Source organism: Marmota monax, unplaced genomic scaffold (assembly GCF_021218885.2).
Source record: "Marmota monax isolate L192 unplaced genomic scaffold, Marmota_monax_Labrador192_F-V1.1 WCK01_AAM20220418_F8-fsc00004, whole genome shotgun sequence".
In the NCBI taxonomy this organism is placed as follows: domain Eukaryota; kingdom Metazoa; phylum Chordata; class Mammalia; order Rodentia; family Sciuridae; genus Marmota; species Marmota monax.
The window spans coordinates 6,223,189-6,241,556 of record NW_026692881.1 but is presented as its reverse complement, the minus strand read 5'-3'; the positions used below and the strand labels follow the sequence as shown (position 1 = coordinate 6,241,556).

Sequence of the window (18,368 nt, the reverse complement as noted above, 5' to 3'; positions counted from 1 at the left end):
TGAGTGCCACAAAGTTCAATCCCTGGTACCCCCAGCCAAAAAAAAATATATATATGAGTCAACTTTAATAAGTAAAAATTATAACATTCTTCTCCCAGCATGAGCAAGTCCATTTTTCAAATGTAAATGAGGCTTAAAACCTGGGGGTACAGGAACAGTGCAGTTTCTGCCACAAACAAAAGTAGCCAGATGGATTTGGGTAAATGTTTCTTACACTAAACTTATGTTTTAAAGAGCTAAATCGGTTCTAATTTAAGGCAGTGCAATGGGAAACTAAAAAGTACAGATATCTAACGCACACATGAGATGAAGATGGGACATTTGGCAGTGCCCCATTTTGGAGACATTGCTCCAGTTGTGGCCTCCATTGGTTACCTATGTGGAAGCAGAAGTCAGGGTCCTGTGATCCTCCTGACACTCCAGTCTGACTGGAGCCTGAAGGCAAGTTTGTGCCAGGAGAGATGACAGTAGGAGAAATACAGACCTCTGCCTGGTTCTTAGCAAGAGTAATGGTGGGGTAAAAAGTGTGGCTGACCAAATGTGGGGATCCTGCTTTGTCATTACCTCCTCCCTAAATTCATACTCCACAAGGAGAGTGACCACTGCCTCTGCCCATAGTTGCAGAAGGTGGCCACAAGATGAGGGATACCCCAATTTACCACCTATTCCGCCTAGGGTGACCCAGCAGGACCAGATCCTCATGCCCACTGACTATTGAGTCCCCTCCCTCCCACTTGCCTACCCAGCCTTCCCTAGGCATGGATGACTAGGGGAGGCCAATTCAGGCTATCTTTAGACATCACCTTCATGAAAGAGACACCTCCAAGTCTCAAGCTCTCCCCTTCAGGTCCTCTCCAAGGGGATGTGTGCAGATGAGAGTAGGGTGCGGTATCCTTGGACTGCATCCACTTGATGCCAAAGCACAGAAGACCCCAGTGCCTTTCCAGGAGCCTCTTGACCAAGGCTGTGTTCACCAGCAGGTGGTCTGATAGTAATTGCCACAGTATTAAGGGCTGTGAGTAGATGACCCAGGGGACAACTCCCTCAGTCATATAGTCTCCATAGCAGTGGCTGGAACACACTGCACTATTTTTTTTTTTAATTTAAGTGCCCTTTACATACATTGTAAGTCAATGTTGGGCCAATCATCCTTGTGAGAACCCCTTATACACATTAACCCCCGGGAATGCTGTTATTATCCAACCAAGGAGAGGGAGCACAGAGGGTTAAACTGAAGTGGGCCAACTCTCACAGCTGGCGGGTGGGGAGCCAGAGTAGGAACCCTACCAGATCGAGCTCCAGAATCTCTCTCAACTCTTGGTTATTTTGTCCACTGCGACAATGACCCATGAGGTCAACTTGATACGACATATGCCAAGGACAACAGGTGTGAGGGACCAGATGTGGAGTTCTCTGTCACAACCTGGTGGAGAAGGCTTTAGCTTTGCCCTCCTTTTTGCAGCCCACCCAGCCCGTAGCTTCAGGGAGCCTTGAGGACGCTTGAGACCCGCCCCGCCCGGAGCCGGGCGGTTTCCGAGAGCGCACCGCGGGCTCCGCGCCCCTCCCGGCCTCTGCCAGGGTCGGGCTGGGGCGGAGCTCTGGCCTCGGAACTCCGGATCCCTGCCCCCGCCAGCCACTCCGCTGCGAACCTCAGGGCAGCAACCCTCAACCCATCGCCCCCGCGACTTCCCGATGGCCCTGCGCCACGCCTGAAGTGCCTGCCCCGCGGCTCCAGAAGGAGATGCAGAGACCCTAGAGATTGAGCCCCATCTGGCGCCCCAAGACCGGACAGAGCAGCCTCATGGCGGGTAAGTGCCCTGTCTTCTTTGCCCCGGGCTCTAAGTCATGAGAGGCTACTCTGGGCGACAGGTTCCAGCACTTGCCTCCGCCCTGCAGACCCTGCTGGGCCACAGCTCCTGCCCAGTCTGGCCTCAGCCCGGCTCCTAGAGGAGTGCAGAATGGAGTAGACAGGTCGGCTCTTGGAAAACAATTGCCAAGTTAGAAAGTGTCGGGGTCTGGCCTTCTCACCACCCCAGCTGGTCAATAACCCAGAGCCTGGAGCCCGGGAAGCCCCCGCCCCTTCAAGTGCCCCTTTGTCCTTCTGTGATGACCAGTTGAAAGGGGCCAACGCGTCCTCAGCGGGCTCCTGGCAAAGCCTCCCAGGAACCCACAAATATAGGCGTGTGAGTGCAACAGGGAAAGGCCCATATGTCTCTGTTTCCCACAACTGCTGCCCCACACCCCTCTCCACTGCCTCCCATGATCTCCCCTAAGTACAGGCTCATCTTGATAGAGGGCTGGGGAAGGGAACTGGTGTTAGAGAAGGTTACCAAACCCAAGATGAGTCCAGCCTCACAGCAACGTCCAGAACCTGCTGGAACCTGGGTGCCACATCAGGGGCATGGGTTCCTCCTTGGGCTTTCCTTGCCGTGTGTGCTTATCCACAAGACCACCTTCAAACCTCAAAAGGATCTCAGGGAAGTTGAAGGCTCTGGTAGGAGAAGATTTGATTTCCAATCAAAAAAACAAGAAACACTTCATTTCAGTCACAATCTCAAATCCAGGGCCTGCTGCTTTCCAAGAGAAACACTAAGGCTTTCCGGGGGGCAGACACTAGGGCCCCAATGGAAATGCCTTGTCCCACTGAGACCTGGCAGAGTCCAGCCAGCCGCTTGCTTCAGCATTACTCCAGAAATATAACCCAGGGTGTGGGGTTGCTACCCCAATCTTGCCCCCACAGGTCAGAGCTGTGTGGGGGAGTGGCTTTCACCAGGCAGGCATCACTGTCTGCCTGGTGGTCTCTGTCCTCAGAGCAGCTGGCCCTGGTGATTGGGGGCATCCTTGGGGGCCTGCTTCTACTGCTGTTGACTGGTGTGAGTTGCTGTCTGTGGAGGAGGTTTTGTGCCACCTTCACCTATGAGGAGCTGCCAGAGACACCAGCCACCGCCATCAGCGCTGCCTCCAGCAGACAGGGGGACAAGCGCTGTCAGCTACATTCCAGGACCCAGCTGAGCAGGTAAGGCAGGATGGGGGCCAAGTGGTTCTTTCTCTAGGGTCCTCTCTGTGGAGTTGCCATCGGATTGGGTGAAAAAGAAAAGTTCTGTTTTTAGAGCTCTTCCTGCAAGCCCACGGCAAAGAAACCCAGAAACTTCACCATAAGCTGTGAGATAGGCATTGTGAACCCATGTCTAGCTGAGTAAACCAAGGCTCAGAGAACATAAAGTAACAGGTCTAGGCTTCAAAACTAGTAAGAGGCAGAACAGGAATTAGAAACTGGGTAGGCTGACATTGGAGGCTATTTTTCTTTCTCCAATACCCCATTGCTGTGGGCAGACAGAGGCACTGACTGGCTGTGAGTGTGTGTGTGTGTGTGTGTGTGTGTGTGTCTGTCCATCCTGGTGTGGACCCAGAAAATGATGCTTTTACCTATTCCTGGCTCCCAGTGACTTTTCTCCCTCCAGTCCCTGGCACTCAACCCCTCTTGGCTGAGCACACTGAGGCCCCACCCTTGACCTGCCATCTACATTTTGTTTCTTTACTTCTGAACAGGCCATCAGGTGTGCCATTCATGGTGCCCCCTTCCTTCCAAGGCCGAGACTGGGTACCCCTGCATAACAAAGAGCTGTCCCGGGCCCCACAGGACCCCTGTCTAGCCCCAGAGCTCCTGCCTCATACCTCCAGTGGCAATCTTGGTGAGTACTCCCGCAGGTCAGGGTCTGCCTGGGCTTGGTGGATCCACCTGCTTTCCCGAGTCTGGCTGCTAAACAGCCTCTGGCCCAGGAAGGCCAGAGTTACCCAGAGACCATTCTTTCTGGGTACTTTCACTTACCAAGTACCGACTGCACTTCATGCCCTTGAGATATGACCACTGTGCTGTTTTGGAGTTAGACCTTAACATCTTGGTGGGGAAGGAAGTAACTCATTTTACATTCTGGAAGTTTAGCAGCAGTGCCTTACCAAGGTCTCAGAGGCAATAAGCAACAGGTCTGGGATTCAAAAGTAGGTGTAACCAGGTGCAGAACTTATACAACACCCTGCTCCAGGAGATGATGGCCAACTGAGAAGGCAGAAGTGTAGGAGGTAGAGACAATTTTCCAGTCTCCTCTTTGCTTCTGAAAATCTCCCAAGAGACCTTCTCAGGAACCACCCAGTAATCAGCTTGGTACTTCCAATTTGAAGAGGAAGAAAAAAATGCAACATGTTATCACTGGGTCATTCTCTAGGCACCGAGGAAAGGGACCAGGCCAGGTGCTGGACAGAATGTACTGGAAAGCATGCCTTGACCTCCAGGGATAGGAGTTGACCATAGGGCACAGGTGTGTGGAGTAGGCATTGAATGGGTAATGGAATGCTTACATGCACCAGAGGGAGGTCACCTTCATAGTCTGGAGAAGAGAGTGAGGTAGAGGTGGTCAGACTAGTTGAGGCTCAGATGAAGGGAGAAGGGCCACAATAGTGATATGGCTAGATCTTGCTACTATCTTCCATGTACCTGTCTTCCTCTTGCCAGCCAGACCTTCAAGCCATTCTGTTGTAGGAGATGCAGGTGTGGTGGGGACCATCAACCCAGAGTTGTACAAGTTTCCAGAGGACACAAGTGAAACTCATTTCCCTGACGGCTGCCTGGGCCGGCTGTGGTTCTCTGTGGAATACCAGCAGGAGACTGAGCAGCTGCTGGTGGGCCTGATCAAGGCACGGTTGCTGCAAGCACCCTCTGAGACCTGCAGCCTCCTGGTGAAGCTCCACCTACTGCCTGATGAGCGGCGCTTCCTCCAGTCCAAGACCAAACGCAAAACCTCCAGCCCACAGTTTGATGAACACTTCATCTTCCAGGTATAGTCCCTGGGCAGACAGGGCCTGTGTCTTCCAGCCTTATGGGAAGGAACATTATGCAGGACAGTCCAGCCTTCTGTTTAGCCCCTGGGACCATTGGTGCCTCCAGATCTGCTTAACAAGCTGACCAAGTCAGGGTCTATAAGAGGTGGGCCCTGGGGCTGGGGATGTGGCTCAAGCGGTAGCGCGCTCACCTGGCATGCGTGCGGCCCGGGTTTGATCCTCAGCACCACATACAAACAAAGATGTTGTGTCCGCCAAAAGCTAAAAAATAAATATTAAAAAAAAAAATTAAAAAAAAAAAAGAGGTGGGCCCTGATGAAAGGGACCAGCCTGTCCTGGCTGCCTAGAGGAGAGGAAGAAAACACATTTTGGTGCACCTACTAAATTCTAGGCTCTAGCCCACGAGTCTCAGAGAAAGCATTCCAAAAACCTGAAACAATAAGGGGTTTCTGGCAAGGTTACCCAAGGAAGATGAATATTCATTTTGCTTAGAGTTACCTCAGGCCCTTTGGAGTCGGGGCAGAAACTGTCCTATGCTTGCTTTTAGAGGCTGGCACGGGGACCAAGAGCCACACTGGGGCAGGTACTGTGTTTTTGCTGCACCTCGGGCTGAACCCCTCTGGGTTTACAGGTAGAGAGGCCATTAGGGCATCTGGCTGGAAAGGGCCTGGGAGCCTCAACAGGTGACTAGGGGCCCTTAGGGGAAGTCAGCAATTGAGACCTGCCAAGAGGCCTTTGACAAACATTTTCTCAAGATCAGTACAGCATGCTGGCCTGAGAGGTAAGGAAAGACAATCCCACTTCCAGAAAGAGCATGATTACTGAGGCCAGAGTTATGATTCATGCTTTCCTCCAATGCTGAGAACTGGGAGGAGGGGCAGCCTTGTTCCAGGCTGTCCTGCTGGGTCAGAAGCAGTGAGAATTCACAGGTGAATTTGCCCCATCTTAGGACATCAGGATCCAAGGAGTGCCTTGCAGCCTTGCTAACGTACACAGTCATGCACCATGCTTATCCATTCATTCATTCATTTTACTCACCCCTTCCCCACCCAACCCCATCCATACTTGATCCTATCCTCTTTGTGCTTTGAGTGGGAAAAAGTAGGAGAAGGAGCAAGAGAAGGAAATGAGTACTAATTGGCCATCTATATAGCTCAGACGGTGACTGGGGCTTTACAAATCAGACAGGAAGAACCATGATCCCCATTTTACAGGTGAAGAGGCCAAGTCTCTGAGAGGGGAGAATATTGTACCCAACTCTGATAGTAGATAGGTCATGTCCTGGCACATTTAATGGGCAGGCAAAGCACTTAGCAGTCTTGTTCAGGAGCAGATTCTCATTCATGAGCCCAAGATGGGGCCCAAGATCCTGCCTTTCTAACAAGGCCCAGGCAGTTGTTGATGCTGCATATCCTCAGAGCACATTGTGCAACAAGGCTCTAGCATGCACTTGCACTTCCCATGTGTGCTTGGCCCTGCTGTGGAGAAGGGTCCCCACAGGATGTCTGGGTCTGGGGTATGTAGATGCCTGGTTTAGGTACCCCTCAGTAAAAGTGCCTATGTCACACATGTCAGCATCCCATCATCTACCCCGATGCCTGACCCTGGCCTGCATCCTCATCTCCCGCAGGTATCCTGCAAGAGTGTGACCCAGAGGGTGCTGAAGTTTTCAGTGTACCATGTGAACAGACAGAGGAAGCACCAACTCCTGGGACAGGTGTTGTTCCCGCTGAAGAATGAGACCCTAGCAGGTGACTGCCACCATGTCTTCTGGAGAGACCTAGAGGCTGAGAGCCTGGAGGTAAGGTGGAGGTCACCAGACGTACAGTCAGCACTGCTGTGGGCAGCCAGCAGGCATTCTCAAAGCCCACCCAGCACCTGCCGGCCAACATCAGTCCTCAGCACACTGCATACCACCCTACAGGAGGGAGTCAGGAAGGCAGGCCCAATCCATGAGCTAGCTCCTGAGAAGAGTTGGGATGGACTTCCTCCTGGGCCGGTAGGGGTCACCTAAGGTCTTTCCACACTGGCTGTCATATTATCTGGATCGATCCAAAAAATGCACATTTGGATTCCCACCACTAAGAAAAATGACAGCACAAATAGACCAGCCCAGGGAAATATTTATCTATCATTCTCCCATCCCCCGGGAAGGATCCACGTGGCTCAGCATAGGCTTTGGAACCCCATAGACTTGTGTGTGAATTCTTGGCTCTGATCCATATTACAGGTTGAGTACCCCTTATCCAAAATGCTTCAGATCAGAAGTGTTTCAGATTTAGGATTTTTTGAATATTTGTATGTATATATAAATACGTACAAATAAGACCCAAGTCCAACAAAAAATTAATACAATGTTTTTAAATAATTTCGTTCATAAAAAAAGTTTCGTGATATGAAACTTTCCACTTAGCATTCAACAAGTTCTGGATGTTGGAATATTTAGACTTCAGAGTTTTGAAATAGAATGTCAAATCAACATACTGCACAGGTCCCTTTAACTCTCCAGACCTCACTTTCCCCATCTATAAAATGATTGGGGCTCAAAGGAACCCATTGGGGTGTATCACTTGCACCCTAGCCTTGACTGCCAAGAGGGCAGGAGGCATTCTAGGACTCTATAGCCCCTCTTATACCTGTGATGGGTGGGTGCTTCCATCTTGGCCTCCCCAGCCTCCCTCAGAGTTTGGCGACCTTCAGTTCTGCCTCAGCTACAATGACTACCTGAACCGCCTGACTGTGGTCGTGCTTCGTGCCAAAGGCCTCCAGCTCCAGGAAGACAGAAGTGTTGTCAGTGAGTCACCTCCCTTATCCTCCTGGGGAAGATCTCACCTGGTGAACCTGGGGCTTGGGCTGGAGTCTTACCCTCACCCTTATATTCTCATTTCTGCCTACATAACCCATTCACAAGAGTGCTCACTGCCTTCCATGATATGCCCTCCATCCATGGAAAGTTCTGGTGCAAGAACCCAAGGCTGTATCCCCTTGCACCCTCCCAAAGGCTCTAATCTGATCCAAGACCACACCTTGTCCCTCCTGTTTTCCAAGGCAGTGTCTTGGCTCCTTGACTGTCCTGCCTATCTCTGCCTCTACCTGTCCCTCAGCTGAATGGGTCCAGTACTCTGCCTCCCTCCTACCAGGGGAAAGGCTTGAGCACTCCCTGGGGCACTGATGCCCAGCGAATAGTGAACCCACTTTCCCCAGCCTCCAAAACCCAGGAGCTGAAAAGCAGCAGATAAGTCCTGCCCCTTGTGGGTGCCCCTAGCAAAATAGAGGTTGTCTGCAGCCTGTTGGAGTTTGTGTCTCTTTGTGGATTCAAAGGCCATCTGGGCTCCTCCCTCTAAATCGTAGCCCTCTGATCAAACAGGTATTCAAGGGACCCAAGGGTCCTGAGCACTCAGAAGATAGCCCCCCTCCCTGATGGAAAGGGATGGGTATGTGCTACCAGGCTCCAATGAACAAGGGTCAGCTCAAACATGTCTCCTAAGCAAAGAGGGAGGAAAAGGAAGGAGCTAAGCATTTCCTTGGCCATGAGACATGACATTAATCAACCCCATTTCCTCTTGTCACACCCTCTTGCCTCAGCAGCACTGTGAGTGATGAGGACCTGGCGCCTGGGTTGGGCTCATACCCTCCTAACCAGGCTTTCATGGGTGCATGCTGGGTTCCTGCTGGTCTCCCAGTTACTGGTGTGCACTGCCCCTCAGGTGTGTTTGTCAAAGTGTCCCTGATGAACCAAAACAAGTTTGTCAAGTCCAAGAAGACTTCAGCTGTGCTGGGTTCCGTCAACCCTGTGTACAATGAGACCTTCAGCTTCAAGGCCGATGCCACCGAGCTGGACACCGCCAGCCTCAGCCTGACAGTGCTGCAGAGCACTGAAGGGGACAGTAAGGATATCCTCCCCACCCCTCAGGCTACTGGGGTAATGTGGCAAAGTCAGAATGAATGCCTTACCTCAGGAGGAGCTGAGATCCAACCTCTGATCTCTGGTTAAAGAAATTCTCACATAGAAACTGAGATACTTGCCCAAGGATACACAGCTAGTCATCAGGAGTGCTGGGATTCCAGAGTTCCAGTTGGACTGTCTGTGGTACCCTAGAAAGAAGCTAATGGATGGTCTCTACTACCTATTCCTGGGCAAATCACTGGAGGGATCAGGAGGCTGCATGGCTGCCTAGCACCAATCCAGTGATCTGCAAGGTGGGCGTTATATGCCTGCATTTTCTCATACCTTGGGACTTCCAAGGGAGAAAAAAAGCAGTTCTTCAGCCCCAGAGCAAATTAAGGGCCCTTTTAGGGGCTGACAGCTCATGCTTGGAGAGCAGGGGGCTTACTGCTTCCTTCAAGGGAAAGTAAGACACAGAGACAGAGAGAAAAGTCACTGGGGATGTTGGGGTGTGAGTGATGTGACTTCTGTGCTCAAGAGCAAATGGAGTTCTCTCTTCTTGCAGGGAGCCACCCTCTGGGTCGTGTGGTGGTGGGACCCTACATGTACACACGTGGTAGAGAGCTGGAGCACTGGGACGAGATGCTCAGCAAGCCCAAGGAGCTGGTGAAACGATGGCATGCACTCTGTGGCCCCACTGAGCCCTGACCCAGCACCCAGAACTGCAGTTCTGCTTCAGAAGCTCACTGACCGCACAGTCATATGCAGCAGCCACAAGCAAGGACATTTCATCCAGTGTCTCACTGGGCCAGCATGAACCAGGGGTACCTGAATGCTGATAGGCAGGAGAAAAGAGGGAACAAGGAAGCTCTGCCCCAGTCAGCAGTTGTGGCCAGGAGCGCTGCCCCCCACCCCCGCAACTCACTCCACCCTTCTTTAGCTGTGGGGCTGTGTGGGCCTGGAATCTAGACTCCTGGTCATCACAGTCATGATGTGATATCAGGTGTCAGGTGTTCAGAAGAAATATTCTATTTAGGGATGGCATATCTGATTGGAAGTACAGGGTGAACTTAGGTCCCATCATCTCGATGGCTTCCCATAGCCTGGTATGTCTCAAATTCTCATGGCATGCAACAATGAGAAAGAAGAAAGAAGTCCTTTGCATGTCCATAAAACCATTTTAAAATAAACTAGCTAATTTCTACCAAAAATGGTGATATGATTTAATGGGATTTTAGTAAACACATAGACCAATATGGTGGTCATTTTATAACTTTAGAATATAGAATCTTTCATTCTATTAACATGGTATATCCCTAAATTTAAGTTTCTAAACTTTTTCTTATAACACTTTTGGGCAAAGTGTTCTTACACATCTTTCAGTAGATTTATTCTTAGGTGTTTTATATTCATCTGTTGCTAATATAAAGAGATTCTAGTGATACAGAAGTATGTTGATTTTATACCTAGTGTGTTGATGCTACACTGCATTACATTTCAACTGCGGTTTCTCCGCCTTCTGCCTAGCAAAGAACATACACTTTTCTGGATGATGTAACTGGGAGAATGCTGTGAGCAGCCCACCCATGGACAAAATGGCAGATGAGCTGTCAGAGAGGCTCACTGTGCTAGGTGAGGAGGGTTTCACTTGTTTGTTAGGCCCCCCTCCCAGGACCCAAGTCTTGCCTGTGGCGTACCCTCCCCAGGGTCCAAAACCTCATACCCCTGATCTTGCAGATGATCTGCTGCTGGATTCTATGGTACTTTGGTCAATATCATCAATTGCTGAGGCTGTCACTTTGGGCAGGAAATGGTAAACACATGGGGCCATAGTATAGTCAGAGAACTCTTATAAGCCTAGCAATTCCAGTATGATTATTGTGCTATGACAAGTATAAAATTCATTAAGGTGGCAGTTCCCACAATTGCTGTCACCAATTCCCCAGAAGTTGTACTTAAGTTAATGAGCAGTCATTGTGCTTATCACTGCTACTCTGACAGTTTTTGCACCTAATACTGCAGAGCTTGTAGTCAATGCATTGTTATTGTATAACTTGAACAGAACTTTGAACCTGTGTCTTTCCTTTCTCATGCAGTGAAGCAACTTCAGCAAAAGAAGGTGGTGATTGTTGTGCTGAATTTGTGCCTCTTTGACTTCAGTTCCGATCTCTGTCAATACACAAATACAAGCATTGCCTGGCATTGGTCCATATCAATAGACTATCTTGTGTCTGCTTTGTCTCACTCATTTCCCTTGCACATTTTCAACGTAATCTATACCATAGTAGTTTTTTCCAACAGTTCCATAGTAGAGTCATAATAGGAGTCCTTTATATGCTGGTAGACAAGACTACTAAAGTGGAACTGTTTCTGTTTTTCTGGGGTCCTGAGACTATAGGTACCAACCACCCCTATAGGCTTATGATCAGTAATGGCATTTCTAAGGTCACTTGGAAAAGTTAATAAACGTTCTCTTTGCAGGACAGAGTATACTGATATCTTTGATTCATCTCTAAGAAATCTAAATGGCAGGGGACTGGGGAGGGGTGGGGGGATAGTAGAGGATAGGAAAGATAGCAGAATACAGTAGTCACTAGTATGGCAATATGTAAAAACGTGGATGTGTAACCGATGTGATTCTGCAATCTGTATACGGGGTAAAAATGGGAGTTCATAACCCACTTGAATCAAATGTATGAAATATGATATGTCAAGAGCTTTGTAATGTTATGAACAACCAATAAAAAATAATAAAAAATAAAAATAAATGGCAGGGGACTCTCAGGCTGTCTGCCAGATGGGAAGGAAGAAGGGATTGCTGCATTGGGATACAGACATGGTCAGGGCAAAAGAATACATATGTGCTTCCCATGAGTCAGTGCTTCCCATAGCCTGGTTTGTCTCGAATTCTGATGGCACGCAACTCCAGCAGAAAGAAGTCCTTTGCATTTCCATAAAACCATTTTTAAATAAACTAGCTAATTTCCACCAAAAATGGTGATATAATTTAATGGGATTTTAGTAAACACATAGACCAATTTGGTGATCATTTAATAACTTTAGAATATTGAATCTTTATTCTATTAACATGGTATATCCCTAAATTTAAGTTTCTAAAATTTTTCTTATAACACTTTTGGGCAAAGTGTTCTTACACATCTTCCAGTAGATTTGTTCTTAGGTTTTATATTTATCTGTTGCTAATATAAAGAGATTCTAGTGATACAGAAGTATGTTGATTTTATATCTAGTTAGTGGCCTATCTAAATTTATTTAAGCTATAACAGCTTGCAGATTCTTTGTATGTATTCATGTCCTTTGTGAAGAACAGTTTTATTTCTTTCTTTTCCAGTCCTTATATCTTATATCTCTTGCAGGGTTTAGGCAATTAGACAAGAAAAAGAAATAAAAGGTGCCTAGATCATAAAGGAAGAAATAAAACAATATTTGGAGATGACATATTCTTGTATATAGAAAATCCTAAAGAATGCACATGCATGCACACACACACACTATGAAGCTAATGAACAAGTTCAGCAAGGTGGTAGGATAGAAGATCAATATACAAAAAGTAAAAATTTTTAGCAGAATAGTGACTACAAGTAGTGATGGTGAGCCTTCTTGTCTCAATTTCAATTTCAGGGGGTAAAGCAATCAAAATTCACCATTAAACGGGTGAGGATATAGCTCAGTGGTAAAGCATGTACCTAGCGTGTGCAAGGGCCTGTGTTCAGTACCATCCCCTGTACCATAAATAAATAAATATTCAACATTAAGCATCATGATGGTTTTTTTGTTTGTTTGTTTGTTTTTGGTGGTGCTGCAGATTGAACCCAGGGCCTTGTGCATGTGAGGCAAGCACTCTACCACCTGAGCTATATCCCCAGCCCTGGTTATATGACTTTTAATGTACTTATGGCCATATAGTCCCAACTTGTCTGAAATTCTTTTTAATCACAATTGGTGTTAGATTTTATTTAATGCTTTTTTTAAACTTTAAGATAATCATATTTTTATCCTTTGTTATTTTAATGTGAGGAATTATAGTGATTGATTTTTGGATATCAAACCAAATTTACATTCTTATGACAGAAACAAGAAATGTGTGTGTGAGTGACACACACAAATACATGGTGTTTTTAAAATTGAATTTATCTGCAATTATATTTTGAGGGATTTTTATACTTAATAGTTATGTTCATGAGAGACTTATCTATAATGTTTGTATTATAATGATCCTTGTACTTGAATATGTATTCTAAAGTTATTGTGTACAGGTGTTCTATGCATTTCCATTGGGCCAAGTTTGTTAATTATATTGATCAAATCATCTATATCTTTATGGATATTTTTTGTCTGTTTTGCTTACTATTGTTGAGAGAGGTTATAGCCTTTCACTATATTGTGGATTTATTTATATATCCTTTTAGTTTCATCAATTTTTCTCTATATATTTTGAGACTGTGTTATTAGGCTCATGCCCATTTAAATTTACATTTTTCTGGCAGATTGAACCCTTTATCATTGTGAAAAACTACCTCTACAATTTGCAATAGCATCTTTTTTTCCACTTTCCCCTATTTTTTCAAATTTGTTATTCATTCTTATAATTGTTATGTTCCTTAAATAGCCTTTAAATCAAGTCCATGAAACTCTACCTTTTGTGTACTTGGTGCATTTACATTTAATGTAATTGCTGATACCTTTGTATTCATATGAACCACCTTACTATTTGTTTTCACGTGTTCTACTTCTTTTATGGTTTCTCTCCTCCCTCCCCCCCACCTCCTTTTATTTTTTAACCTTCTTGTGGATTAACTTACTTTTTTTAAAAAAAAAAATCTATCTCCCCATACCTATTAGTTGCTACTTACACATTCTTTAATTATTCCTTTAGTGGTTACCACAGAGATTACAATTTGTATGTATTATCTATTATAGTCCAATATACATTTTACTTTTTATCACTTGTTAGACATGCTCTAATGTCACAGCAATTCTGCCTCTATTCTTCTTTTTTGTGTGTATGTTCATTTATCTGATGATATTCATTTTTATATTTTTACACCCAGTAAGACATTACTGTCATTACTGTGTTCAACCACTATTCATTGATATTCAAGCACATATTTATTTTTTCTGCTGCTTTTTATTCTTTTCTGCATTTCTGGAATTCTATCTTAGGTCAATTTCCTTCTACCCTGAGAACTCCCTTTAGTATTTCCTAGAGTGCAGAAATGCTGGCAGCATGCTTTTTGTGACTTTGAATAGAATTTTCTATTTCAAATTCATTTTTAAAGCATATTTTTGTGGATACAGAATTCTAGGTTGACATTGTTTTCTTTCAGCAATTAAAAATGGTATCTCAACAACTTTGATCATTGCTTTGACAAGTGGTTGTCCATGCTGTTGTTTCTCCTGTGAAAGTGATAATGTCCTCCAACCTCACCCTTGGGCTGTTTTTAGTGTCCTTTCTCTGTCTTCAGTTTTCACCACTGTGTGCCTTGGTGTAATTTTCTTATTTATCCTGCTTCGGGGTCATAAAACTTCATCAGTTTCAGAAAGTACTCAGCCCAGTTTTCTATTTATCTTAATTAATTTTCTTTAATGATTGGTACTGCTCTTATTTCCTTCTCTCTTCTTCTGAAATATCAGTTAAACATATGTTAGATATTTTCACCATTTCCCACAAGACACTCATGTTCTTCACTATATTTTCTATTCTCTTTATCTCTGTGATTCTGAGTTTTTATACTTTCCTGTATTATAGTTCAATAATTCTTTCTTCTGCCAGGTCTAACTGTGGTTAAATCTATACTAAGTTCTTCAATTATTCTTCATCTTCCAGTTCTAAACTTTCATCTGATTCCTCCTAATCAATTACCATTCTTTGATGAATGTCTCCATGTTCTCAATCAAGTGTGTTTTATAGCATTAATATCTAGGTCATTAGTGGATCAATTTTATTGGGTTAGTTATGTTTTCAAGAGTGCTTGATCATTTATTGTTGAATGCTGAGGAATTATAGTGGTTCCAGTGAAATTAACTAGATAACATATTCCTCCAGAGATGGATTACCACATCCTGTGGTAGACAGAGTAGGTAGGGGTCATTTTACTCTAATCTGGTACTGAACTGACTAGAGTCTGGGTTACAGTTTTTGTAAGGCTCTATCTCTACCTCAGGTTTGCCCCAATTTCTAGAATGTAATCCTGCAAAGATCCCAGTCAAAAACTCTGGTACGTATGTACGTAGCCTTCTCTTCTTCTGTGGGTACTGAACTTTGATTTGTATTTCTTTAATATTATAACATTGCCAAAAACCTGCTGACTTTCATAGGCTTTCTGCTCAGCTTAATAATTCAGCAAATATGTCCAGGGGGCAACCCCCAAGCATCAGAGTGACTTTTCTGTGTCCCCCTTCTCTCTGACACCTTGGCCCCTCCAGTCCTAGATGCCTTGGCAACCTCAGTCTCCAGTTTATTCTCTCTCCAGCTGCAGAGACTCTGCTGCCTTTGCTGCCCTTAGTTGTGACCTTCTGCCCAAGTGCTCAGCCTCTTCACCAGAATCAACAAATAACCTGAAGAGGAAAGTGGTTCATAGAATGTCAACTAACCTTCTTGTGCTTTCCTTCTTCTTCATAGCCCTTCAGTTGCTTGTCAACTCAGCAGTTCTCCAATAAATTTAGAAAAGATTTTCTGCATTTTATTCAGTTTTCCACTTGGTCTCAGAGTGAGCATCAGTCTGCCTCAAACATCAAAAGAATTCTCAATAGAGAATGACTTCATGTGGCAGGAGATAATCACATAATTCTTATAAGACTGGTGAAGCCAAAGGGGGGGGGAAGTTGCTTGTAGAGATGCCATATAACAATCAGGGCCTCCCAATGCAATATGAGCAGTTATGTCTCCTGCCTCAATGGGTCAGCTGAGTGTGGAATGATCTAGAGTAGGCCACTAACTCACTTTCAAGCTCTGGATCTGGCTGGGTAGATTACTCACCTTTTCTTCAATATGACCAAAATACCTGACATAAACAACTTAAAGGAGTGAAAGTTTATTGAAGGCTCGTGATTTCAGAGGTTTCAGTCCATAGTCAGCTGGCTCCATTGCTCTGGGCCTGAAGGGCATCATGGCAGAAAGATGTAGCAGAGGAAAACTCATGGTAGGCACAAAGCAGAGGAAGAGGAAGGGGCCAGAGGCAAGATATTGTCCCAAAGGGCATGGCCCCAAGGACCCACTCCCTTCAAGCATGTTCCACCGGCCTACAGTTTCCTCCTCTTCCCAGCAGTCTATTCAAATTATTAATCCATCAACTGGATTAATCCCCTGATGAGGTCAGAGCCTTCATGATCCTATCACTTTCCAAAAGTCCCGCTTCTGGATATTACTGCATTAGGGAACAAGCCTTCATCACATGAGACTTTGGGGACATTTCAGATCCAAACCATAACACTGGGCTAGACCCCTAATGGGAGTTAATGGACCTGCTCCACATTTGTTCACTCTGAGCACAGGCTGAAGGGGCAGCAGCCACCCAGGAAAAGCTCTTTCCATGGTGAAGGCAGAAGCTAAAAGGGTAAGCTCCAATGTGAAAACACATTTCTACAGTCTTCTCTTATGTTCCATCACCTGATATCTCATTGGGCAAAGCAAGTTCACATAGCCTAGCTGAAAATCAAGGGGCAGGGAAGTTAACCATGTTTCTTTTGTGAGTAACTGCAAAGCCACATAACCATGGACACAGCTCCAAGGAGAGATGAAAATTAGCATGGATAATTCAATGCACATATCCATGACATTCTCTAGAGACAAGAACTTCAGGAACTTGTGCTGATATGCAGGTGGAACCCCCTGCCATGAAGCCACTGTGGGAGCCTAAATGCCATTGCTGCCAATTTGGCACCCCATAATGATGATGAACTGTAATTTGCACAGTCAATTGCCAAATATGTTTTCCCTTATTTTTCACTCTAGAATTCTCTCCTCAAATTATTGCAAGAGCATTGAGCATCCTACTATTACAATTACCAGTCAAAGGAAGAAAAGCCAATTTTTTACCATCTTGCTGCTTTCTGACCTCACCTGAGTACCTTGCATTGGGGAGAGTCAGCAGGAATTCTGTTCATTACAGAGTCTGGGAAATATAATTTCCAGAAAAATGAAATAAAAACCTATAAAGGGGATGGAATGATGCTGTGTGCCAGTACACACTCTGGGGCAAACCAAGGTCACAGAGACGTAGGGAAGCAATCCACAGTGAAAGGAGCTCCTGAAGTACAGAGTACTACATGACAGCACTATTCATCCAGAGCCCTCCCTATCCCTGAGTGACCTCTTTCTCTTATAGCATCCTGGAGCCTTCCAGAATGATCATCCATCCCTATGAGCAAGTTGGGGAAGGAGGGATGAAAGCACAAAATAGAAAGTAATAGGAAATAATCTTGCAAGTTTATCACCTGCTGCAGTCAGATGCAGGCATAGGCCAGCATGGGGGCAGGAATGAAGGGGAAGCTTAAACTTGAAGTTGGAAGTTTAGACAACCACATAAAGTTGGACATGCTAAGTGCTGGACAGAGTCTATTTTTTTGGAACAAGAAGTTACAGGAGAAATTTTTTGTTAGTTAATAGTCATCAAAACAGTCTCGAGATTTAAAAAAAAAAAAGTCATAAGACTTGCCCTATATTTTACCCAAGGGGCAGGGAGAAGCTACCTGCTAAACAGGTTTGAATAGGTTAAGTAGCAAAAAAGAATGAAGTGGTTTGCTGATTAGATTCCATAAGCCTGGCTCTTTTAACATAATGGATATACTTCTTAATTGAATTTAGTATGCCATTATGGAGACAGACTGTAATATATCTATTGTGTTTTCCCCCTAATATTTAATATGAAGTCATTTACTCAAATCACTTCCCCTCCCCGCTTTAGCTTTATTTCAAGAGGAATTGATTACATTTCTCAAAGTGGAATGACTGTCAAACCCAGGAGGAAGGAACCAATCTTTGGCAACTGCAAGAGAACTCTATACATCAGATTGTTAAATCTACTGGGCAGCCCAGGAGGAACCTCCCCACATGTAGATGTGAGGATCAGGAAGGGTATGCCATTTCTCAGGGCCCCAGAGCTAGGAAACAGTGGAGCTGGAATTCAAATCTGATTCTAGATGTTCAAAAATGTTATGGTCATAGAGAGCTCTAAATAAATTAATAATGGAGACAACCTGTTGTGCTTTCACATCACTGCAACCCGGTGTGGGATCTGTTCAAGGGTCTTTAGTGCCTCTTTGATGAAGCCTCTTCTATTTGTCCATTTTTAATTTCGGGTTAGGCTATGCATACTCAATATCACCTTCTTTCTTCCCTCTCTTCCTCCTTGCTTCCTTCCACCCTTCTTTCTGTGTAAATAATCTATTCATTTCCATTGATGAAGAGTTTAAATCTGATAAATGACCAGCCTCTCTGATGGCTCTTTGTTTTTTGATCATCTGCTTCCAAACAGTTTGCTGATTGACAAACTTCCAGGCAGGGATAGATGGAGTGGAGGGAGTGGGGATACTGCGGGGATGGAGCCCAGAGTGCATGGTGGTGTCCCGGGCAGGAGGGACACTACTGACAAGGCAGGCAGGGCCTCGAGGTGGCAGGGACCGG

At 45.4% G+C, this 18,368-nt stretch overlaps 1 protein-coding gene and 1 long non-coding RNA gene across 6 annotated transcripts; both read left to right on the top strand.

Moving 5' to 3' along the window:
- The first annotated feature begins 1,557 nt into the window (after positions 1-1,557).
- Positions 1,558-9,851, top strand: LOC124096234 (synaptotagmin-15). Of its 5 annotated transcripts, none has more exons than XM_046449910.2 (8): positions 1,558-1,808; positions 2,812-3,016; positions 3,550-3,692; positions 4,511-4,833; positions 6,467-6,637; positions 7,537-7,630; positions 8,544-8,723; positions 9,288-9,851. In XM_046449910.2, exons 1-8 carry the CDS (start codon positions 1,802-1,804, stop codon positions 9,428-9,430), a joined length of 1,266 nt encoding a protein of 421 aa, XP_046305866.1. In that variant the 5' UTR covers positions 1,558-1,801; the 3' UTR covers positions 9,431-9,851. The 5 variants fall into 5 exon arrangements, with proteins under 5 accessions (XP_046305866.1, XP_046305865.1, XP_046305863.1 ...); XM_046449909.2 differs by having other exon boundaries at positions 1,563-1,808; positions 4,538-4,833; positions 7,510-7,630; XM_046449907.2 differs by having other exon boundaries at positions 1,566-1,808; positions 7,510-7,630.
- Positions 9,852-9,874: 23 nt separating this feature from the next.
- Positions 9,875-10,942, top strand: LOC124096235 (uncharacterized). Its single transcript, XR_006852813.2, has 2 exons — positions 9,875-10,354; positions 10,819-10,942. It is a non-coding gene; the product is annotated as an uncharacterized LOC124096235 (long non-coding RNA).
- The last annotated feature ends 7,426 nt before the right edge of the window (positions 10,943-18,368 follow it).

What these genes read in the sequence shown, in the direction of transcription:
- LOC124096234 (XM_046449907.2), top strand. An exon ending in TCCAGGACCCAGCTGAGCAG is followed by an intron (nt 3,017 to 3,549) that starts GTAAGGCAGGAT and finishes ACTTCTGAACAG; the next exon opens with GCCATCAGGTGTGCCATTCA. An exon ending in GGAAGACAGAAGTGTTGTCA is followed by an intron (nt 7,631 to 8,543) that starts GTGAGTCACCTC and finishes ACTGCCCCTCAG; the next exon opens with GTGTGTTTGTCAAAGTGTCC.